The sequence below is a fragment of the Diabrotica undecimpunctata genome, chromosome 6 (assembly GCF_040954645.1).
Source record: "Diabrotica undecimpunctata isolate CICGRU chromosome 6, icDiaUnde3, whole genome shotgun sequence".
Lineage (NCBI taxonomy): Eukaryota > Metazoa > Arthropoda > Insecta > Coleoptera > Chrysomelidae > Diabrotica > Diabrotica undecimpunctata.
The window spans coordinates 142,798,467-142,824,207 of NC_092808.1; the positions used below are offsets into that span (position 1 = coordinate 142,798,467).

At 33.3% G+C, this 25,741-nt stretch overlaps 2 protein-coding genes across 5 annotated transcripts in view; one reads left to right on the plus strand and one right to left on the minus strand.

Annotated features, from left to right (window-relative positions):
* LOC140444019 (LHFPL tetraspan subfamily member 2 protein) overlaps positions 1–25,741 on the minus strand; it is a 36,651-nt gene that overhangs the window by 6,076 nt on the left and 4,834 nt on the right. The window contains exon 1 of one of the 3 annotated variants that reach the window (XM_072535599.1): positions 9,128–9,355. The exons of 1 other annotated variant lie outside the window; for it this stretch is intronic. The gene's annotated coding sequence lies outside the window, so the exon portion shown is untranslated. Of the gene's footprint in view, positions 1–9,127; positions 9,356–25,741 lie in introns of those variants that run through there. One more of the 3 variants, XM_072535598.1, reaches the window with a different exon arrangement.
* LOC140444017 (NACHT, LRR and PYD domains-containing protein 13-like) lies at positions 222–25,719 on the plus strand. Of its 2 annotated transcripts, XM_072535594.1 has the most exons (8): positions 222–425; positions 2,610–2,800; positions 12,478–12,659; positions 15,015–15,286; positions 16,163–16,250; positions 22,428–22,622; positions 23,340–23,545; positions 25,612–25,719. In XM_072535594.1, the coding sequence occupies exons 1-8, from the start codon at positions 246–248 to the stop codon at positions 25,651–25,653; spliced, it is 1,356 nt and encodes a 451-aa protein (XP_072391695.1). In that variant the 5' UTR covers positions 222–245; the 3' UTR covers positions 25,654–25,719. The 2 variants fall into 2 exon arrangements, with proteins under 2 accessions (XP_072391695.1, XP_072391696.1); XM_072535595.1 differs by lacking the exon at positions 23,340–23,545 and having other exon boundaries at positions 25,612–25,713.

Below are 25,741 nucleotides of genomic sequence, written 5' to 3' on the forward strand. Positions count from 1 at the left end.
TAAAAAAATATATTTTTTTTATTCAAAAAATATTTATTGCAACCATATTTTATTACACAAAAACCATCACCAACAAAATAAAAACCAATTTTACACACTGGACTGAACCTCTGGATTTTAAAGATTGCCTTGGCGCTTAACGTGTTAACCAATATGTTTATAAACCGTAAAAAAATCAATATCATCCTATCAACAAAATAAACGAAAAAAAGAAGATTAAATTGACACAAACAATTTAAACGAAAATGGCTTCTGTCACTGGGAATTTGTCCCGAAACTTATCAAATGCAGCGGGAAAAAGTAAATCATCTTTAAAAAATATTTATGGAGACAGTGGTGAAAACATCGTAACAAAACTTAACAAAAACAAACAGAAATATGCATTTAAAAAGAAACCAGTAGCTTGTGCTTACGCCGAAGGAAAGGTATGTCAAAGACAGATCTGCATTTTTATCTCATATCGTTTATAATTTTTTCGTAGTGCTTGCCAATGAAACTTAGTTTTGTTTAAATATGTTTTATTTATTCCTAATATAGGTATTTCGATATATTACTATTTTTATTTTTGTTCCGTAGCCGTAGCCTTATTGCTCCATTTATTTAATTCATACAACCGTACCCGTACAAAATTCAACCGATCCAGGAGCTGAATGGGCTTTGAAGTAGTTGAAAACTGAATAATTTTCATCGAAAAATCATCTTCAGCGATAGGGCCCATTTTTGGATGAATGGATATATCAAAAACAGAATTGTCGAATTTGGGACGATATCAATTCAGATGAGATCCATATTTCTTTGACAATGACGTTGGCCAGGCATCACCGTCAACAACGGGTGTTGTTTAGATGATTATCAACTTTTTTTGGCTTTAATTGGATGGACACCGACGACATATGGTGCACCGGCACAGGCCGGTGCTATACAGCTTATGCTAAATTTGATATTCTGTACGAGGGATTTGAGGCCATGATTATCTCACGTCAAGGTGATGTGAAATTGCCACCAAGATCGTACGATTTGACCCCGTTAGACTTTTCTTGTGGGGATTTGCTGAAGTTGCAGGTCTATACGAAAAGTTAGGGTACATTAAACATTTCCCGCTACCCATCCTAACTATGAAAGACGTTATATTCCATATATAATGGCACCGAGAAGCCTTTCAAACGAATAAAAAAAATCGATGATATCTCACATACACTTTATTTAAATTTCAAGACAGAAAGTAATTAATTACAGGCTCCTTAATATTAATTTAAGTTTTTTATAAGTTACAATATTACTTGATTTATCTGGTGCTTTTATTGCATGTTCATGATTCAGAAATGTCTATGGGCAGTGATTTTTATAAAAATGTGGAGGAAAAACATTTCGTATATTTGAAAATTTCTATTGACCATGGTTACTAATATATATTATGATAACGTGGTAATATTAATAATACATATGGTAATGATAAAATTTGATAGCATGGATAGTATTTGGGACATGTAATGAAATGTCCCAAATATAGGTTGGTACAAAATATCATGCAAGGAAAAATAGCAGGCAAAAGCAGTCCAGGACGAAGAAGAACCTTATGGTTGAAGAACTTGCGAGATTGGTATGGTGTTGATACAAGCATGCTATTTACGGTGGCAGTGAATAAAATTAAGATAGCTATGATGGTAACTAACGTTCTGAAAGGACAGGGTACATGAAGAAGATGGATAGTTGCTAACAAGAATTTGGACGAAAGAGGCGAATACCAAAAGAACCTTCTTTGTCGCTATAAGCAATTCTACTTGTTCATTGACGAATTAATACCTCTATGGAAGGTTGTCATTCCATCTTTTAGGTGGTCTTCACCATGCTGTTAAGGTAGTTATATCATTCTTTTTTCTGTTTAGTATCTACTCATTCATACCCTGTGACATTTTCTTCTGAAGTCTCTTCCGAAATCTCCATCTTTCTGTTTAATTTTTCTTAATATTCTCATCTCCGCTGTTTCCAATAGTTTTGTGTCTATTGTGGCTATGTCAGGTCTTGTTTTTGATGCATTTCATCTTAGTGTTATTTTTTGGTTTCGCCATAAACTCCTATTTCCTATTAAGGAATCCTGCCAGTCTATTTGATTTTTGTACTTAATCTCTCACTTCACTATTCGGGTCTTCATAGCTGAGCAGGTATTTATAGTTCATCATTGTCATTAATCTGCTAACCCTTGATTAATTCGCTTTTGCAAAATTTTAGTTTTAACAAAATCAGTTCGTTACCAATTCTTTTTTTGATGGTGGTTCTAACGTCATTTGCTCCTCTGTATATAGCTTCTTTAGATAGCCAATCCACCTATACTTTTCCATGTGTTTTGGATCTACCAGTTGCTGCACCTCCGTTCTTTGGTCTGAACTTGATCCCACTTGAGCTCCCTTTTGGTTAAAAAGGAGGAAGAAGGAATATAAAACTTTTACACTGTATTTAAAAAGAAAATACACGTCACAAAATCTAGAGATATAACGATGATCACGGGAGGTTTTAACGCAAAAATCAGCGAATATAAATGAAGGTTCATAGTAGGACAATACAGACTTTTTGTTCGCAACTATAAATTACTACAATTTATTATGTTTTAGAGTTACCCAAAATGTGAACTAAGTCAATCAGAAACCAGTGTATATTTCGAATTTAGAAAGCTACGTAAGGATCTTCCAGTTGATGAAAATCTAATATCAATAGTATTTAAAAACGATTCTTTGGAAAGTAACTTATTACTTTTATTAAAAGAATGTTTACGAGATGATTATCCAGTGCTCAAAGTCATTAAGTAAGTAATTATAGTTAAATAGAATAGGTTGCAGTAAAAAATGTGCAGATTTCGTAGCGAAATCATGGGCTTGTACCTTGAAACGCTGAGATTGGACTCTCGTAAACTATGTGATGCACAATCTGTCATTCTGCTCCATAGTCGCAATCTCAAGACTCTGATAAATACGTTGAAAATAAAACTGGAAAACGCACGCAAGGAAGGTCACCCAAGAGATGAAGAAATAGCTGGCAGTCCACTTCCCAAGAAATAAGAATCGGTATTAACAGATTAAAGATTTTAAACTAGAAAAAAAAAGAAAATGCGATGACTTGTGTAATGTCATTCACGATCGTTTTTTGTCTTAATGACCGATTGAATTTATTTATACAGTTAAGTAAATGATAAGTTCATGATGCCAGAGTTGTAAGCGGGAAATAAATCCTAGTTTGCTAGTAGGCTGGCCATCCAGATATCCAGATCTAACTATTTTATATTTTCTTGGCAGACTAGAAAAGCGGCTAAGGGACAGAAACGAAATTTTTGGAAACACTCAATGTGCACGTGCAGAAATGAATTCCTAATGACTAAAAAAAATGAATGGAAATATAAGCGTTATGATTACTTACGATAACTTATGATTCTTCGGGTACCATAAGCGAGAGAGAGGGAGAGAGATAGAGTTATTATATCAAAAGCATTTAAAAAAGTTAGAAAAAACCATTTCCAAAATTACAATTTTTTTGCTTATAAACAATTTGAATAATTTTTTTGCTATTGCCAGGGAAAATTATTTTTCATATTCAAAAAGCTGGCAAGTTTAAAAAAAAGTTGTCCTACGCTTATTCTGAACGAAGTTTCTGAAGTTTTTTTTAATAATTGCCGTATGACGATTTTTTTAACAAAACAGGAATAGACCATTTACAGTTAAATTTACAATACCTTATTTACCAAAAAAATGTGAAATTAGGAAAATTTTTTTTTCTTAAATATGACAACCATGTAATTTGATAAATATTTATAGCTGTAGGTAAATAATATCGTATTGAAATATAAACAATTTTAATTTTACCAATTATTAACAAGAATTTATTGTAAATTCAAGTGTAGGTGATCTATTCCTATGGTTCCCAATAAAAATCGTTAGAATAGAATAGAAATATGCTTTATTGTCACTGAAAATTGTACAATTTTATGACAAAACTTAAAAAAGAAAAATACCTTCTTCTTAACATGCCGTACACCAAAGTGCGTAGGCGACTATCTCATTACTAGAATTGAGGCGTGACACAGCTCGCCTGTATTGTGTATTCCTGTCCATTCCTGTCCAGAAAAATACCAAAACAATTTAAAATTTCCTGAAATTACATAAATCGTCCATATCACAAAATAAAAGATAATAAAATACACAATCCATTGCAAAATATAAATAAATTGCGTAAACGTAAAATGTACTTACTGTAATTTTACTGTAATTACTCAGTTATTCGTTAAGAAACTCTTCCACTGAATAATATGGTCTTTGAGATAGATAACTTTTTGTCATTTTACGCAACTTAAGGAAAAAAGTTGCAGATTTAGGTTGCAAAGGGAGATGGTTGTATAATTTTTTTGCCGAATATAATATAGATTTCTTTACTAACTCAGTAGACAGGATCGATTAATACACATCAAAGGTTGAATTTCTAATGGAGTAGTCATGACTAGGTCTTGCTGGAAAAACGTGTAGGTGTTTACGAATTAAGTAAACAGTTTCTAAAATATATAAAGAGGGAAGAGTTAAAATCCCTGTGATTTTTGAAGTAGCTTCCGCAATGTGTTATCCTACTGAGGCCAAAAAGATACCGTATTGCTCTTTTTTGCAATTTAAAAATAACACCAGATTGGACAGCTGTACTGGAACACCAAAAATGAAGACCATATCGAAGATGAGACTCGAACAAAGAAAAATATGTTATTTTCGAAGATGCTAAATTGATTTCCTTCGAAACAGATTTTATTGCATAGCAGGCTGAGGCTAGTTTTTTACTTAACAAATCGATATGAAGGGGCTATTTAAGGTTACTGTCTATAAAAATGCCAAGAAATTTTACAGAATCAACGATACTGATCTGGCTATTATTAAAAAGCAATGGTTGAAGAGCTCCTTTATAGGATAACGTTACTGTTTTATCCACATTAAAAGAGAGTAAATTAGAAGCGGACCAGGTTTTTATTTTAAGTAGATCAGAAGTTATAATTGCATGAAGAGTTGCAATATTAGAGTTCCTCCAGGCGATTCTGGTATCATCAGCAAAAACAAAAATTTTTCCATCGTTTTTTAAGATAGTGATGTCATTTATAAAGATAAGGAAGAGTAGAGGACCCAATACTGAACCTTGTGGTCCTCCACATACAATGATTTTGTGACTAGAGTGAGTATCATTTGCTCTAACTAGGTGTTTCCTATTCCTCAAGTAAGATTGGAACCAATTCAAAGAAATACCTCGAAGTCCGTTTTTTTATCAAAATATCGTGATTTACACAATCAAAAGTTTTAGCATAGTCACAAAAAACAGTGGCAGTGTAAAGATTATTGTTTAGTGCTTGATAGACCTCAGGCAGTACAGAAAACATAGCATCACTGGTACATTTATTAGATAAAAAGCCAAAGTGACTTAGTGATAAAATGTTGTTTTCAACGAGAAAGGACGTTTTTAAGTCGGGTTTTTATAAGTCTCTCAATAATTTTTGATGGGACCGGTAGTAAGGCAATAGGTCTATAGTTGCAGACATTCGATTTTTCACAACTGTTATGAAGTGGAATAATAATGGCTAACTTATACACTAATGCCCAAAATTAACGCACCACCTTAAATGTACCAAAAGTTTGAAGCTATTTTTCTTCTGAACGAATGATTAGATTTTGATGATGTTTTTTTCATATTATAGGTCTATTCCTAGTAAATCAATGTATTAATGTTTTCTTAAAAATATCAACGTTTTACCCGTATACGGAGTTTAAAAATAAAGTTGTGTTTTTTCATAGTTTTTTGCAACACCCTGTGGAATTTATTAGAAATAAACGTTACATATTATTATTATTTAAAGATAAATTTGTTCTTTCTTAAGATTTTCGTGAAAAAATTATCTCGATATCTTTATTATCAAAGATTATACAGAACTTTAAATGTAACAAGTTTTTATCAACATTTAAAGCAAAGAAAACATTACTTACATAAACTTTATTGACATTTAATACAAATAAAGCCTAAGAAAATATAACCTAAATATTCTTTAACAATTGTCCTTTCTCAAAAACACTTAATAAAGAGTATTTCCACCTCTACATCTAATTACTTCTTCACAGCGGCGATGCATACTTAAAATCAAGCAGCGTAGTTGGTCTTGATCAATTGCATCCCAAACTTCTCTCACCATAACTTCTATGTCGTCAAGAGAGACAGGTGATGGTTGTCGGCTCCTAAGTTGACGATCAATAATATCCCACAAATTCTCTATGGGATTGAGATCAGGGCTGCAGGGTGGCCAGTTTATGGTTTGTATTCCAACCTCGTTCTATTTGCGAACCACACGTGCAACATATAGTCGAGCGTTATCTTGCATTAAAAGAAAATTATTTCCTATGTAAGGAGCAAATGGAACTACATGGTTAGACAAAATGTCTAATATACCTTTCACCTGTTAAGAAATCTCTTCGTAAAGCAACAAGGTCCGTTTGCGCTGTAAGAAATATTTCTCCCTAAACCATTACAAAACCAAAACCAAAACCACCACTGAATAAAGTAATAGGTCGTATATTACACTGTGCGTAGCGTTCTCTTGGCCGTCGATTAACTCTCACACTGAGCTATATAAGCAATACCACGATTCATCAGTGAACAACACGTACTTCCAGACATCAATATTTCAGTCAAGATGCTCTCTGGCAAATTGTAATCTACTTCTACAATGATTTACGTTTAAAGCTCTGACTGGGTGACTGGTATCCTTATTTGCAGATCTTGTTCAGCGGGACGCCTTTATATAGTGTTTCTACTATAGTGTATTTTTATGTATGAGAGATGAATCTCGGCTCAGATTTCTTGAAATTGAATGTTAAATTTTTACAATTCAATAAAGTCACGTTACGCTTTGAACGTACTTTTCGTTTTTAATAATAAAGATATTGATGATTTTTTTACGAAAATGTTTAAACTTTTTTAAAGTATTAAGATTAAGATGTAGCATTTGCTTTAAGTAAATTCCACAGGGTGTTGCAAAATAAGATGAAAAATTAAATTTATTTTGACACCCCGTATCTAGGTGAAATGTTACCACTTTCCAGAAAACAATAATACCGTAATTACTTAGAAATAAGTCTGTAATGAGCAAAAAAATTTATTGAAATCCAATCAAGGATATACAAGAAAAATAACTTATTAATTATGGTAGAGTTGAGGTCGGGCGTTAATTTTGGAGAGTAAAAAATCACGCAATGCTTTGAACATACTTTTCTTTTTTGATAATAAACGTATCGTAATGATTTTTTCACCAAAATGTAAAGAAAGAATGAAGCGATCTTAAAATATTAATAATATGTAGCGTTTGTTTCTAATACATTCCACCGGGTGTTGCAAAATTAGATGAAAAAACACAACTTTATTTTTACACCCTGTATATAAGTAAAACGTTGACATTTCTTAAAAAACATTAATATAGTCATTAACTAGAAATATACCTACAATGTGAAAAATAAATCATGGAAAGCCAATTAAGGGTTCAGAAGAAATATAGTTTTAAAATCATGGTCCATTTTAGGTGGTGCGTTAATTTTGGAGAGTAGTATATTTTGTTACAGGAGAGAAATCATTATTTGTAGAAAGAATTATGGGTGTATATTATATTTGTTATTATATTTGTATAAGAACATGAGTGCCACCATAAGCTGAACTTGGACGATCATACCTAGTAATTGTGGTATATTTTTCTACAAAAAAGGTTCGTTGACTTCAAGCCAATGCTCGGTAACCGCAACTATCGGGGAAAATCCTAATTCCTCTATAAACAAAAATAATTCATCTGTTTTATATCTTATAGAACGAATATTATTGAAAACCATATCGTTCCAAAAATTTTTTTGTCGAAAATTGTTTAAACAATTTACATGGCAAATTTAACATTAAATTTATTAACAAAAGGCACATTCGTAATTTACGAGAAGAGTACATACAAACTAAAAAAGAAACGTCAAAATCCATCAACAAGAACTGGAGATACAGTTTATAGCGCAAATTTTAAAGTACCCCCTCCACTACTCCAATTGGAACGAATTGGAACTCCACATTTTAAAGCTTTGTAAACAACTCTGTTTAAGGGCAATATTTTTCAAACTTTGTATACTATAACTTCAGTCCCTGATCTTTTAATTGTCGCTAATTAGGTTTCTAAATTATTATAAACAAATTAAAAAAATACTAACTTTTTCCCTAATTGTCGTAGAACTTTTTTTTTGTGAAAAATGCTAAAAATGCCAGATTTTCAAATATGAAAAAATATTTTTTTCCGGGCAATAGCGAAAAATTCTAAATGTTTATAAACAAAAAATTGCAATGTTTTTGAAATTAAGTTTTACAATATTGGTTATGGTTTATCTTTTTTTTAATTCTTTTAATATAATAACTTCCTCTCTTGATTATGCTACCCATAGAATTATTGCAAATTTTTTTCTAACTTATGTACAAAAATAAAGTTTTTTTGTATTAAACAAATTGATGAATCACTCTGGACTTTTAACCACATTGTTAACACTATAAGATCCAACTTTCCACACAATATCAAGGTTGTAGGTTCATTTTTACAGTTTTCTAACCAACAAATTAGTACATTAACATTCAAAAATCGCCATTTTAAAGCTTTAAATGTATTTTATTAAATAATTACCTACAAATCCGTTGATTTACGTTTTACTTGTAAAAGAAATTTCTTAAAATGATGCACTTTTGGCCTTAAATTGTTAATAATTTAAAAAGTCCACCGCACCCACTGCAGGCAACTTTGAGGTTTTGGTTATCGAGGTCCATGAATCTCAAAAAAATTTGGCTGGGTCAAAGTCATGGGAATATCTTATTTCTTTGGATTATTATAAGAAAACGACTGTTCAGATGTTAAGTCAGAAAATAATATTTTATCTTATCTAATTATTCTTAGCGTCAACTTATAATATGAAGGTTTGCACGATTTTTTGTCTCTAGCATAATTAGTAACTTCAAAAACTTTATTTTGAAATGATAAAACATTTAAATGCACGATATTAGTGAGCTAAAAAAGTTCTACGAGCAAAATTTATTTATAAGCTATGATACATACATACTAAGATTACCTGTTAATCCTAAACAATCCAAAACTAAGCACTGTCAATAAGGTTCACGACGTTTATAAAGAAATGCTTCTAAATAGCCCACACCTAGTCACTTATCATACTGAACTGAAATGAGTATTACAGATTCTCGACACGTAACGGAAATGCTTAGTTACTTGTGGTTCTCATAGACTCGTCGATTTTAGCAACAAGTTCCTTTTTATTACTCTACTGCAAATACTGCAAATGCGTCAACATAAACATATTTGCAAATCGTTTAACAATGACTTATAATGAGTCGGTTAACAAATAAGCGAGTATAGGTCGTTGCACAATTAAGATATGGAATATTTATCGCGAGTCCATGTAGGGCAGTCAGGTCATAAGTAGAGAATATTAAAAATACTTTATTTGAAGATTTGACTTTCACTTCGAAAATAGTTTTAAACATACAAATTTTTTTGTTTTTGTCTCTTGCCAAAAAATTCCCTAATGATTTACTTTGATCTTTCTCGTGGGGACCATAGCTCAGACCATTATATAATTATTTTATTATGACGGGAGAGATTTATTTTCAATTAAGAGCTTCTGCATAAGTCGCTCTGAGGAAATACGGCCTCGACCGTTTTGCGCCCTTACCTGAAATCAACCGGTTTGCGCTTTGCAATTTTCATAATAGAAATATATAACTACTATAGTTTCCTTAATTGGCCGATTTGCGCTCTCTTGCAATATAATTTTAATTTCATTCTACAATAATAGTCTGGTGAACCTGCAATGAACAAACTAACATGTCAAATAAACAGAAACATCTTTTTCCTTTAGATTTGAAAAAAAATGTCAAATCAAAACTAACAAAATTATTAAATTTTTCTAATACTATCGAACAACAGAGTGTTCTTTAATCTTTAATACCTCTGTTTATAATCCTTCTACCTAGAAGTTAATTGTTTAGATATAATTAGTAACTAGAATTCCCAAAATGAGAGATCGCTGGAACTAACTTTCCTTTCTACCTGATAATGCGAACTGGTAACTACTTAAGTCATTAACAAAGGGTATGGTAACAGAAAAATTACCTGAAAATTTTACGTGATAATGACCATATTGATGGTCAATCATTTCTATTACGTTCTTTGAGATAGTAGGATCAAGAATTATTGTGAATCAGTGTGAGTTAGGCATTTTAAAAATGGATGTGCAAATTATTGAAACTTCGAAGGGAAAACCATGTGCATTGTATAAAGGGTACAGTTTTCGTATGAAAAAAACAAATAAAGATGGTTCGGTTTTTGGAGTTGTTTGAAAGAGAAAACTGAAAAATGTTGAGGCCACATAATTATGGATAATAACACAATAATTAAGGAAGCCGAACTTCTGTGTAAGCCGAGTGTTGCAGCAACAGAAGTGAAGCAGTGTGTCTTCAATGCTCGAAAAAGAGCTAGGGAAGACAATAGTTATTTGCCGATGTCAAAAATATATCAAGATGAATTTCAAAGATTATATTATAGTCAAGGACTGGATTTCGTGACAGACATCCCAAAATTCTCTTCAGTGAAAAGTGGTTTAAACGATTGTAGAAAACGTGCGCGTAGGCTGCTCACAGATCCAGCGGCAGCATCCGAAATAGTATTCCCAGAAGAAATTATTACAATGAGCGACAAAACGAAATTTTTATTTATCGACAAGACCACTCCCTCGGGATACAGAATCTTGGTGTTTGCCAGCAACAAAGCTAGGGAGATTTTGGTTAACAGTAAGGACACTGTATTTATGGATGGAACATTCAAAAGCTGCAGTAAGCAATTTAGTCAAATATATACAGTTCATATCGATATTGGTAGTACGTCAGAGAAAACAAATACAATTCCATTGATATTTGCGTTACTTCCTAACAAAACCAAAGAGACATACGATATGTTATTTTCATCAATGAAAGAGAAACTACCAAATTGGAAACCATCTCTTATAAAACTGGATTTTGAACAGGCAATGATTGGTACCTTAGAAAATTATTTTCCCGAAGCCAAAATTTCTGGTTGTAATTTTCATTTCAATCAATGTATATGGAAAAATGTTCAAAATATTGGACTTGTTTCTGAATACACTGACAACGAAGAGATACTTTTGCACATAAGAATGTGTGCTGTGTTAGCGTATCTACCCATAGAAGATATCGATGATGGCTGGTTATGCATTCAAGAAACCTCTCCTATTTCTGAAAAAATGGAACAGTTTTATGACTACTTTGTCAAACAATGGTTAGAAAATACTCACATTACCAAGGAAATGTGGAATTGCCATGATCAAAGACATCGCAGTAATAACGTTTTAGAAGGTTGGAATCATCGTCTGAATACATTAATAAGACCACCTCCCATCCAATTAGTGAAGTGCCTGGTTAAAGAAGCAGAATATTGTGATCACCTTTATGATCGATTTACTTTCAATCTAAAAGGAAAGCGGCGCAAGAAAACATGTATTAATCTTGATGAAAGAATATCCAAAACTTTACAGAAATATAACGATACAAGGGACTTAAGGTTGTGTTTAAGGACATTGGTATATATCCAGAAGCTGCAATAAATAGACAATTTTTTATTCCCAAGAATTTTTTGTATTTTACTGTATAAAAAGTTAAAAAAAAAAAAACGAAAAAAAAATTAAAATAAAAGAAAAAAAAAATTACTTAACAAATTAAAAAAAAAAACGAAAAAAAAATTAAAAAATAAAAAAAAAACATCTTCTAAACACGCCAATGTTTATATTATGTATAAACTATGACAGTCCTAAGCAGGAATGAAAGTGTGAAGGGAAAATGATTTATTTTTATTTTTTTATAGTTTTATGATTTTTTAAAATTAATTTTACTAGCCTAACCGTTACCTGATCGTTATGGTATAAGAATATAAGAAAATAATTAGCTATACATCTCCATTAAGAAAGTGTTAGAGCGCAAAACGGTCGAGCGCATATCGGCCGACACCCTCTGAGGAGACCTAATAAGGTCGAAATACGTATAAGCGGATGGCAGGAGCCCTTCATTGAAATTGAATCTCAAACGTCTTTCTGCTTTATTTATTTACTCAAGTTCGTGAGTACTAGAAACTAATTTGCGAAGTATTTTTGCCGTGATGACGATTTGGACGAATACCGATCCAACGGTCACGAAAATTTCCCTTTAATAGAAAAAATTCCATAACTGGCGAGATTATCAGTAGCTCAGTAGGTTATAACTTTGACCAATTCGTCAAACCGTTTATAATTTCCTGGGTTATTCTAAAATCTTTAATATAAAAGTTTATTTTATTATAATCAATATATTTTCTACTAGGAATGTTTTACATATATTTTGTAGATTTGAATTTTGCAATTTGAAAGCGAAACACATAGAACAAATTGCAGAGCTACTGACATTATTATATACTGTAAAGGAAGTAAGTGTCAACGGAAATCCTATTCCCGAACAAAATTTTTATTTATTATTGAAGCAGGAACTAGCCTCCTTATCGCTGAAACATTGCAGTATAAATATCGACGGTATGTATTACTGAAAAATGCATTTAAAAATGAATATAATGCGTATAGTTAGGATATGAAGTTCGTCTCATGGCCTTGTTTCAGAACCCGATTTTGTAATGTTTTAAACAGTTTGTTTAAATAAATTCTGACCATTTTTTGCATGGGCGACATTTTGATTCGCATTCTGGAATTTCTCACACCTCCTAAATATAAAAAAAAACGAGCTCAGGGTCTCGCCTATATATTGTGTGGTCCATGCATCGAGTTAGAATCTATGGAGAAGATATGAGCATATTAATAGCGTAGGCGCAAAATTTCGGGCCAATGCTTTTTAAATGCAATCATTTTTTTCGAATCCTGAAAAAACTAAGAAATATTTTTGAAAAATTTAAACGCAGAATGACTATTACATTATTACTGAGGGCTAAAAGTCCCTTACAATAAACAAAAAGTATTTTTGAATGAGATATTTAAAATTAAAAATCACACTAAATTTTCCCTTTTTTTCACCCCTGTAACTTATTAAAATAAACATTATAGAAGTTTTCAGGGACTTTCGGCCCTCAGTAATAATGTATTCTTTCATTCTGCGTTTAAATTTTTCAAAAATACTTATTAGTTTTTTTAGGATTCGAAAAAAATGAATGCATTTAAAAAGCATTGGCCCGAAATTTTGCGCCTACGCTCTTAACGTGTGTATTAAAAAGGCGTCAGTAGGTGTAGCTAACGATCATATCAATATGGCGGTGGGATCAGTGCCGGACTCAATAATATTAAAACTACTATACAAATACTAGTTATTCAGAAGATTTAATCATAATCTAAAAAAGAGCAATACATTTTTAATAAACTATGATTTATTTATCCCGCGGTAAACACTAAAAACACATAAACATAAAAATAATTATGTTGTTGTTAAAGTAGTTAATAAGAAATTTTAAGATATTTAGGATGAAGATATTTGAGTATTCTCAAGAATAGCACGATCTGCCTTACTTATAAGATTTTTTATGAATTCTATTAATTTATTCTCTGAAGTACGGGCCATTACTTTGTTTACATATTTGTTTGTTTACTAACCCGTGGAACGTTATTCCTGAAGATTTTTTTATTAACATTGCTTCTGCTACTGCAACTACGTTGAGAGCAAAAAACTATTATTCTGCACTATCACAATATAATAGTACAGTTTTTATAAAAGTATTATAAAACTAAAAATATTCAACAAACGTAAACAATCATTCACGATCTGTCAAAACGATCATAACAATATGGGCGAAGTGAGTTCGTTTTTAGTCACGTGATGCATTCTCCATAGATTCTAACTCGATGGGTCCATGGCAATCACTTAAAGGCTTATCAAACCCGTCCTATACCTATTATATCTATAGTTGTAAAGTTTCTATAGTATAAAAAGTTTTATATAGTTTTTTTATAGAGTATCTAAATTCTAGGCACTAAATTCCAAGAAATAGTGTTGACCATTCTTGATCTTCCAGTGACGTACACATTTTTTTGTATGAGTAGCGCTACTTGTATTTTTATACAAAATACAAAAGATTAATGTGTTGTATGTTGAGAACGATTTCCGAAGTGGAAATAAACTTATTTTAAAGTAAAATTGTGGTGTATTCCCAACAAAACTAGTATTGCATTAACATGACAGAAGAAAATAGCTTCAGGACAATACGATAAATAGTTAATGTTTTGATATTTTGTAGATGTCAAACTTATTCTTCAGCAGCTTTTCCTTTTTCCAGGATCGCTGTTGCTTACTCTTCGTCGCCATATGTCGAACTTCTTTATCAACATTGCCTCATATAATAATAGGTTTAATTTTACTTTCATACATTGTCAAATTAAAATACTTACATCTTCCTACATACTTTACTAATTTTGAAAAGTTAAATAAGTTTCACATAAATATCTAATAGATTTATACTTAAACATAAATTTGGTAAGAGTAGTTTTTTTAGTACATATAAAATTTTAAAATTCTCTTAAGAACGTAAACGACGCGCTACTGGATACAAGGTGAACGCCTAGACTGAGTGAAATATCTCTCTATCTCTCTCTAACTTGCGGCTTCGATGATCTACTGTTCTTTTCTACTGATCAGCATTGTCATGTTTTATTAGATACTTTAATAATTCTCTTATGCTGTAACTATTTGACTGTATGTGAATTATTAATATAGAAGTTGATAAACTATCTATAATTACAACCTGGCAACACTGCTGTCGTTAAAAGTCAATTATTATTTCTCAGAATTTAGTGCCTACAATTTCGATACTCTACTATAATCTGTTTTATTTTACAACAACTGTAACAGCGTGTAACAAAAAAAGGTTTACTTTCTGAACATGTTTTTAGGAATGAAACAGATTTCAGAGGAATTATACAAACCAGATACCAATCCCCTACTGCATTTAAACTTGGCCACCAACGCCCTCTATGATGAAAGTGTATGTTACGTGGCGAAAATATTAAGAATGAATAGAAAGTTATTATCGCTTAATTTGGCAGACAATAAAATCACCGAAAATGGTATTCGATTATTATTGGAACCATTAAAGAAATTTGAACTTAATGAAGATGAGTTAATACAAAGAAGAAAAATTAGATTTGATTATCACAAAAAAATGGTACGTTTTTTCTTACATATTAAGTATTATTTATAAAATGATCAACAAGCCTTGCAGACCTAGAGCAAAATGTTTTAAATTCCTTTTATACTTTTAACACTTTACAAAACTTCCGTTTTATGATTCTCGCCTTCTGCTCTTTCGTTTACAACAGAAAAAACATTGAGTAGCAGAGTTTAAACGCGGTCGCATTAGCTGCTAAGTCAAGAATCGCAGTGTTCGATAAAATGAGGGGATGACTTCAGAAATGGTGATGAAAATCTACAAAGTGGTACTGGATGATCGTCAACTGAAAGTATGCGAGCTAGCAGACCTAGTAGGCACTTCCAACATCGCATTTTAACTGAACATTTGGACATGAGAAAGCTATGCGAAGATGGTTGCTCGTCAAAATGTTTTTTTAAGTGAAAATAGTGATTTGTCAAAAATGGAAGTGATGTTCATGTATGAGCAAATCCTGTGCTGCTTAGGAGATGGTAGGATTCGGGTTTTACCATTCGGTAAAATCACTGAAACCGCCATTTATCTTATATCGATTGGAACATTAAATATTTGTCTCGAATTCCTCTCGTCCATTATTAAAAGGATGCACATATTTCCCAAACGAGCAAAGCAGAGGAAGCAATCTCTTTTTCCAGCATGTTAAATACATTAAGGAAGTTCATACTTGAAAACTCAAGACTACCTATCACGAGGATAAAACTCAAAATATGTTGTAGTTTAATACGCTACACGCCAGGCCAATGCGAGATCACTTCTTGTCTAATGTCGACCTACGGAACCTGACGTGACGTGGAACAGGCCACGTTAGAGGAATCTATATATGTATTAGCCTTACAGATCACCTAATATTTGCTTATCTCTGAACTGTTTTAGATTGACGTCTACTGTGCCAGCAAATCGGACGACACTCTATCAATTACTTGTTCAGCAAGAAAAATAAGATCACGACGTAGAAATAAATGTAAGTATATACAATGAAAAACATAATTTCATATATATGTCTGTGCGTGAAATGGAATATTGGGTGAAAACGTAAGGTTTAAGCAACCAAGGTAATGTTAATCAAATAAAAAAATTATAACCAATGTGCGACTTATGCAGAAAGCTTTTGAAAATATTTTTGGTTTCATATTGTTTTTATGCTGACCCAGTGGAGAATCCAAAGGGTGGGGCGATCAGATTATAATTCAGTTTTTAGTCATCTTTCATTTGGAGGGAGAGCCGATCGGACCTCCATCCCAACAATGCGGGGTCCCCCACTGTGCTGGCCATGAGCACATGAATGATATTGATAAAATAACATATCTTTCTTTTTCGTCTTTATTTAGTGTTTCCTTAGTCCGTATTTGAATATGCATCTCCATTATGTCCATGTGTCTTCGGTTTTATGCTGTGTTCATCCAGTTCTCCCGATATTAACGCACCATCTAGTCGTTGTTCGGCTGTCTTTTCTTTTTGGAAGCACAGCTTTCTTATCGCGAGCTAAGGACGGAATGCATTGATCGATGGAATGGATAGCGCAGAGCTGTGGAAAAATAAAAACAAAAGAAACGCAATGTAACGACTGATTGCGCGACCACACACTACGTGGAGTAGCAAACGAACTCCCATGCGTATTTCTGAATAAAATAAACTAAAATAAAAATAAAATAACCGAATCTAATCGAATGGAATTGAACTGAATTAAATTAAAAACCATTGCTCCGTGCGTAGGCGATAAGTAAGGTATGCTTCCCCTCCTCGATCACTCCAGAAGTGCCACATCCAGTTTTTTCTCCTCGCGGCTTCCATTGTGTTGTTTCCATAGCCCATTTAGTATGGTATGTACTTAGTAGATGTCTGACCCATTTCCAGGTCTTCAGTTTTTCTCCTCGTCTTCTTCCACATCCAGTTTTTTTTCTCCTCGCGGCTTCCATTGTGTTGTTTCCATAACTCATTTAGTATGGTACGTACTTAGTAGATGTCTGACCCACTTCCAGGTCTTCGTTTTCATTTTGGATATCTGAATCGACCTTGAATTTTTTATCCTTTTAGTTACAAATGCTCTGTCCATACTTCGCTGTGTAACCTGGAGTTTGTAGATTGTTTTTCATGTAAAGGCCAACATTCAGTTGGTTAAACCTATCTTCCATAATAATCATAAGTAGTTGTGACTATTATAATAGAATGTTCGTTGTCTTACTCCTCTTTGTATTTCTATACTTTTGGTGTCTTGGTGGATCTCATTGTACTAGTCACGGTAAGAGAGGACGAGCATAGATATTTTCTGTAAGTTGTGTATGTCTGTAGTTTATTTATCTGCTGTTTTGGAGAGATTCGATTATTGTGCTGATTTCTAAAGAGTGTTGTCCATGTTTTTGTCCTTTTCTGTACATAAAAATATGTACAGTTTCTTGTTACATTCTGCTGACTTTCTAATGACGTTACTGAGTGTTTAAATATGATCTAATCTAATCTAATAACTTTAATCGTTATGGAAACCTGTATAACAACTTTTGGCATACTAGAAATTGATTTATCCCATTTTTGTGAGATAACCATCTAACCATCAGATATTATCCGTTCTACATGGCGTTTATTAAATAGTGTTTTTAGTTATAGCCAATTTCCTGTAGTTCACGCATAACATCGCCTGTATTATGTGCTCCAGTATTTTCAAGGTCTTGATTGCCGCTTTTATTTCGTCTACTTTCTACTTCGATTATTGCTATCTGCTCTGAACTCACATTTTAGATTTTTCTCTTCTCTGCTGTTGGTGGAATTCAATTCCTGAATCCATATAGTCCCTGATGTCATAAGATATAGTAAAATTACAGATAAATATATATTTCCAACATACCTCTGTCAATTGGTCATCCAAAGTGGATGACCAATTGACAGAGGCAGTCTCCATAGATAGAGGAGTGAGGCAAGGATGCATTCTGTGCCCGGTGTTATTTAATATATACTCTGAATATATGTTCGAGCAAGCGCTAGGCGAACTACAAGAAGGCGTATTAGTCAACGGAATACGTCTAAACAACATTAGATATGGCGACGACGATGATCTTAATACGAAGAAAACAAAGTACATGGTAGTCAGTAAGCGCGAAATATTAAATACACAGCTTTTGGTTAACCAACATCCAATTGACAGAGTGGACAGCTACACATACCTTGGTACCAACATTAACAGCCAATGGGATCACTCCAGTGAAATAAAACAACGCATAGGAAAAGCGAGATCGGCGTTCATAATGATGAAGTCTCTTTTCAGAAGTCACGATTTACCACTTGCTACCAAAATCTCTCTCATTAGATGCTATGTATTTTCTACGTTATTATACGGAGTAGAGGCCTGGATACTTTCCGAAGCTTCTTTAAGAAAACTCGAGGCATTTGAGATGTGGTGTTACAGACTTATTTTAAGAATTTCATGGTTGGATCGTGTGACTAATGTTGAGGTCCTACGTAGAATAGGCAAGGAATGCGAGATTATTAACACCATCAAATAGCGCAAACTAGAATATCTTGGCCATGTTATGAGGAATGAACAGAGATACGGCTTGTTGCAACTCATTCTTCAGGGCAAGGTATTTGGAAAGAGAGGACCAGGGAGAAGAAGAATACCTTGGCTTCAAAACCTGAAAAAGTGGTTTAATACATCGACAACCGGACTATTCAGAATAGCAGCAAGCAAAGTTCGGATAGCCATGTTGATCGCCAACATCCGGAACGGATAGGCATCGTAAGAAGAAGAAGAACATACCATAACTAGAAAGAGTTATTTCCAACATACCACATAAGGATATCTTAATAGTTATTGGAGATTTTAATACTAAGATAGGAAACACCGAAAACATGGACTTGGTGAGAGAAATCAACATGATGAATGATCCATTCAAGTTTGCGTAGATAACCAAATGACCATCACAAACACAGGTACGAATATCATCCCCATCAACTCTCCATATGAATATCCTAATCAGAAGGCATTGGCGAACGTCAGTTAGTAACACCTGTATCCGACCGGATGTTGCTAAAGTAATTTCTTGCCATAAAACTAAGGAGAATAAATTCTATCAGACCAAACCAGAGATTTCCAACACGAAGACACTTATTGTGTCTGATGTAAATGAACAACAACAAACCAATAACAACCAAAATAAAGACGGAAAGGACAATTGACCTAAAAGACTCCCGAAGACAACAAATTCTCTCAAAAACAATATCTCCAGAAAATACAAAAGGAAGACAGAAATATTCATATTGAACGAATAAACGAACGTTGTCTGCTGTACAAACACAGGCAGCAGATATAATTGTCTTCGCGATCTTCTGTGAAGTATGCACGTGCCTTCCTTGTATCGGAAACAGGGATAGTTTTTAAAACCCTTGTTATAAAAAAATGTTTATTTTAGATTATTTACACACGCACGGCTCTGGTTTATTTTTTTATCAAATCTAAATGACATACAATCTGCATGTGCATTAAAAACAAGATCCATATTTATCATTGCTGTGTGTATCGACAAGGTCCTACCCTAACCATTGTAGAACAAGCACGTAGTTTAAGTTATTAATAAACGTATTTTGTTACCATTCTATCAAGAGCAGAACTTGATTATTACAAACACATTTTTTAAGTTACCAAACAGACAATTGTATACATGGCGTTCGCCCGCAGATATATCGGAGAAAGTAGTCAGGAACCAGATCGACTACATTATGATCAATGAAAGATACCGTAATGCTGTTAAAGCCGTGAAAGCATATCCTGGATCAGACGTGGCCTCAGATCACAATCCACTTATCGCCAAGATTACACTCACCCTTAAAAATATTAAAAGACATCAAAAAATCTCTACAATAGACACAAGAAAACTTCTTCTTCTTCTTCAAGTGCCCTGTCCGTTGCGAACGTTGGCTATTAACATGGCAATTCTGATCTTATTTGCGGCGCTTCTGAATAGTTCGACCGATGTGAGCCCGAACCACTTCCTCAGATTTTGGAGCCACGAGTGTCTTCTCCTGCCTGGCCCTCGCTTACTGTCTATTTTTCCCTGGACAATCAATTGCAGTAGACGGTACTTATCGTGTCTCAATATGTGGCCTAGATATTCAAGCTTTCTTTGTTTAATTACAAGAAAACTTAAAGAACCTAAAGTAAAATAATGCCTCCAACATGAACTGCATGTGAACTTCAGTAAATTGAATACACACACCAATGATATTGACGAGTACTGGGATCGACTAAAACATTGTCTACCCTGTAAAGAAATACTAAAGACTTCCGCAAGGAGAAAAGAAGAATGGATGAATGACGAGATACTCAATATGATGGAACAACGGAGATAATTTAAAAACAAAGACAACAATAAATACAGAGAGATAAACCACGAGATCAGGAATATGATAAAGCATGCAAAAGAAAAATACTTTGAAGAGAAATGCAAAGAGATCGAAGACCTTCAAAATAAATATGATCTGTTTAACCTACACAAGAAAGTTAAAGAACTGGCAGAACTAAGAAAACAAAATCCAACTCATGCAATTCTGGATAGACACGGGACTACTATAACATATACGGAAGAGAAAGTACAAAGATGGGCAGAATATATCGACGAATTGTTCGATGACGAAAGAGGAGATCTGGAGCACATAGAACTTACGTCAGAAGAAATAGGTCCATATATTACAAAAGAAGAAATATTACACGCATTAAAAACAATGAAGAGTGGGAAAAACCCTGGACCTGACATGCTTCCTATAGAAATTCTAAAAATTCTAGATGAGAAGCACATTGATGTTTTAGTGACACTCTTGAACCAAATTTATAGTTCAGGCGTATTACCCAAAGAGTGGTTAACGTCGATTTTTATTTGTCTCCCCAAAAAGAAAAACGCAAGAGAATGCAGCGAATACCTCACCATTAGCTTGATGTCTCATGTGCTAAAGCTACTACTAAAAGTCATCCATAACCGAATATATCACAAACTGGACATAGATGTTAATGATACACAATTTGGTTTTCGCAAAGGCCTAGGAACGCGTGAAGCTCTTTTTTCACTTAATGTACTGATACAAAGATGCCTGGACGTCAATCAAGATATATACGTATGTTTTCTTGACTATAATAAAGCATTCGATAAAGTACGACATAAACAATTAATGAATGTCCTGAAATCAAAGAAGATTGACTACAACGACCTCAGGATCATATCAAATTTATACTATAAGCAGCGAGCAAAAGTACGTGTTAACGAACAGCTGTCAGAAGAAATTGAAATAAGATGTGGAGTGAGATGGGGATGCGTATTGTCGCCAATTCTTTTTAATGCCTACTCCGAAGAGATCCTGAAAAAAGCTCTTGAGGGTGAAACAGCTGGAATAAAGGTAAATGGAGTTCCCATTAACAACATTAGATATGCGGACGACACTGTGATCTTAGCCGAAAATATTGAAGATCTTCAGAGACTGGTGAACAGAATAGCGAAGTATGGAAAAGATTATGGTATAAGAATGAATGTCAAGAAGACGAAATTTATGAGAATATCGAAAACTCAAAGAAATAACGAGAATCTTCTAATAAACGGAACCAACGTCGAACAAGTGGACAAATATGCATATCTGGGAACAATGATTAACTTCACAAATGATTACATTCAGGAGATCAAAATCAGAATAGAAAAGGCTAGAGCAAATTTCAACAAAATGAGAAGAGTGTTTGTTGAAACGATGGGTTAAGTTCGTCAACGAAAAAATTAAGATCTCTCGTCCCACCTGCTGCACGATGGCTAAATCAGTCTAGCACCAACATCACACTTCTTGTTCATCATTTTGTGATGTTGGGCTATCTCTTTCCAACGTGTATATCTTCTTCAAGTTCCGTTAATATCGGAGATTGGAAATCATTCTGGCAATTATAATTTTGTTGGTTATGCGCCTGAATAGTTCAATTGATTGATCTGTGTAAAAACCATTCACGGAGATCGCGTAGCCACGAGATTTTACCTCTTCCTACGCTTCTTCTGCCTTTGATTTTGCCCTGCAAACGTCTCTATATTATACCATAACTTAAGAATTCTCGTTCGTCAATGTTATTATTATTTAAGTTTTCTTTTAAACCTATATATAATATACGAATTGTATGAATTAGTTTTCGAGAGGCGTCTTCATCATAAACTAGCACATCGACCTTCATTACCTTCGTATGAACAAGACAAGGATTTACCGAAAACCACCATGAGTATTCCCGAGTTGCCGTACCATCCAGCCTTACAAGACAGTGTAGAAGAATCGACGAGTGTATTTTGCTATGGAAACAGCATTTTAACTAATCTAAATCTATCATGTAAGTAGATCACATAATAGAAGTCCATTTTTGACACAAACAGGTATAAACATTTGACAAGCTCACAAATTATTGGATTATCAGGTTTTAAATAATCCAAAAGGTAATCTATGCAATTTGTAAAATCCGAAAGGTGTACTGAAGGTACAGAGGATGACTGATCATCGAGCTTGATTTGCCAAAATCCTTGCTTAAAGTCTAGCAAAGTACAGTAAGGTCTCTTTTTGTGCTGATTATTTATATGCGATTTTAAAGTTGTGCGATTTTAATTTCATCCTTATTAAATAAATTCATCCTTGTTAAATATCTTCAAATCTTGGTATTAATTGAAAATCTCTTATAAATTACTTTATTTAAGTCATTCGGAACTAAACAAATTCTCAAGGATCCATCAATTTTTTTCCATCAAATATTAACTATTGCAATATTATTATACCACCTTTTAGGTTCAGAAACCTTAGATACTTCACCATTGTTATCATCTTGTTCAATTTTTTTTTCAAATCGATTTAAAAGTACTTAAGGTAACCGTCTATTATTAACCGGTAATGGTAAGGTAACTGTGGTTTTATTACTGCTTTTGCATATTTTAAATCTTTTGCCTTTTACTATTGATACTCTACAGCTACCTACGTCATCATTTGCTACCACCAAAAAGAATAAGTACATAATTATAGTAGTATACACATAAGAAGGGTCTATAACGATTTATTTTAGATAACAGAATAAGAAAAGCAGCTCTACCATTAATCCTTCAGATGCTAAGTTATCAGACCGAACTATACAGTTGCAAACCTGAGTACATAGGTATTGCACGTCTTTCTCTTCAAGGGAACCGTTTGAGTGAAACAGATATCATTGAAGTGCAAACTGCTTTATCGAGAAAGCTACAACTGTCAACTGGAAGTATAGAAATCGTAACGGTAAGTCGCAACTGATGTGTTAGTTGAAGGTTATTTTCTATTTCTTATACTGTTCTTTTGTTGGCCTGCAAAATGTAAATAGTGATAGTGTAGATAGGTGAGTATTTGTATCAATAAGTATACTGCTGCATTCTGCTGATTTCGTTTTTGAGATTATTGATAGTGAATATGTTAAAGAGAATACGAGAAACGCTACAGTCTTTGGTTGGTTTCGATATTTTTTCGTCTTTTTCCCAACAGTTCACTACAACTTTTATCTGGTAAAGCCTCTAGAGAGTTTATCACGCTGTATAGGCCATTTTCATTCATTAATAGCTTACCTGTTGTTTCATTCAATAACGCTATTGTTGTGATCTCAGAAGAAAGGATATTTAAGAAAACTCGCTATAAAACTCGCAAATATTCTTAAAATCTAATTCACACACTTTCTTCATCTTTTCTATCGAAAGTATTTAACCGTATTATCCACGTACACTGAATCATACATGATTTTTGTAATTCGCTAAAATTTGCGAATTTTTTTACTTATAAAAACGTACTTAAACTATCTAACGTACTTTATGGAATTGAAATCGGACTATTTGGACGGTCTCAGGAATGTTTTAAAATTATAAACAATTTTTTGCCTTATAAACAAATAAAATATCTCGGTAACTATTAGCTTAAATTAAATTCATGCAACGGCGTTGGAAAATACTTGGCAAGACGTTTGGTACAAAAGAAAAAAAGTGGAATTGTGAGCAATGGTTCCTTGGATACAACCGGTCAATGTTGACAGGCATTAGCTTTTTCTTTCGGAGTTCTTGTCTCACATTTAAAGCCAAAAATCAAAACCTTAACAATTCAAAACGTAAATTCATGCCACAGGTTTTGAAGATTGGGCTTTATTAGGAATGTATAATGAATATTTGGTGAACTAGGAATATGGGGTTAGATGTGATTCTCATTTAGGTATTATGTAAAATGAGAAATCTGGCTTAAATTATCGATGCTAGTTCGTTTATTAAGGGCTGATGGATGTTTAAGAACGTGGCACATTTCTAGGAGGGATATCTTGTTGTTGAGGGAGATGACATGTTGTGCTAAGACACAAGATGGTTTGGAAATCGTAACGTCGCTTTTATGAGAAGTTAGACGATCTTAAAGTGAGCGGCAAGTCTGGTCAATGTAGCAGGAGTTACACTCTGAACAAGGTATGTGATAGACACTATTAGTATGTTCTAAAGGGGTCAATGGAATTTTGGTCTTCGAAAACAACTTTCCTAGAGTTCTGGTATTTTTTAGGGCGTAAAGGGTAAGTTTCTGAAGAGTTTCGCAAGTTTATTAGTGATTTGGGGGACGACGGGAGATAAGCATATATTGTGGATCGTTCTGGGGTGGACGGGGAATTAATCAACTGTTTGTTATCAGAAATGGAAGCTAATTTTTCGCCATTGGGGACTTCTGAAATAGAATGACGGTAACTTTTAGAAAATAGATATTAATTAATTATAGTGATGGGAGAGGAGTTATCAATGAGAATGGACTTAAATAGATTCAGAGATTCATCTTTGTATAGAATGTGTCAACGTATGTACTCTAAGACTAAGGACTTGTAATAGGTTATGTTTATATCTAGTTGGCACGCTTTTACTTATAAACTGCTTCATTATATGTATTTATAGTGAATTGAAGAAGCTTTTGAAAAATTAAAAATACGAAACGTATACAATAAACCAATAAAATAGCTGACTTCTCTTTTTTTTGCCAACATAAATGACCGAATTAACCTCTGCATTCACTTGCTAAATACTTTTGAAAATTTCCGCGGTCAAGTAAATGAAAATTACTAAGCTCTCGGGAAGAACTGCGTTGAGAATTTAAAACTCGACGTTTCGGCACCCATTTTGCAGCCATTATCAAGAGGGTTATGGTTCCGTTCGAGTTCAGGATCTTAATCTGCCTACTGGACGTCACGAGTGAGGGGAGTAGGCAGATTGAGACCCCGAACTCGAACGGAACCATATCCCTCTTGATAATGGGTGCCGAAACGTCGTAATTTTCATTAACTATATTTTTTGTTTCAGACACGCACTAGTAGTAAAAGGCACTCATCGGCACTTTTTTAAAATGCATCACATAAAAATAGGCTTTTAGACTGTAGATATTTTAACGAATAAAGATTTACAAACAGAGCAACGTAGTTATCTCTTATTT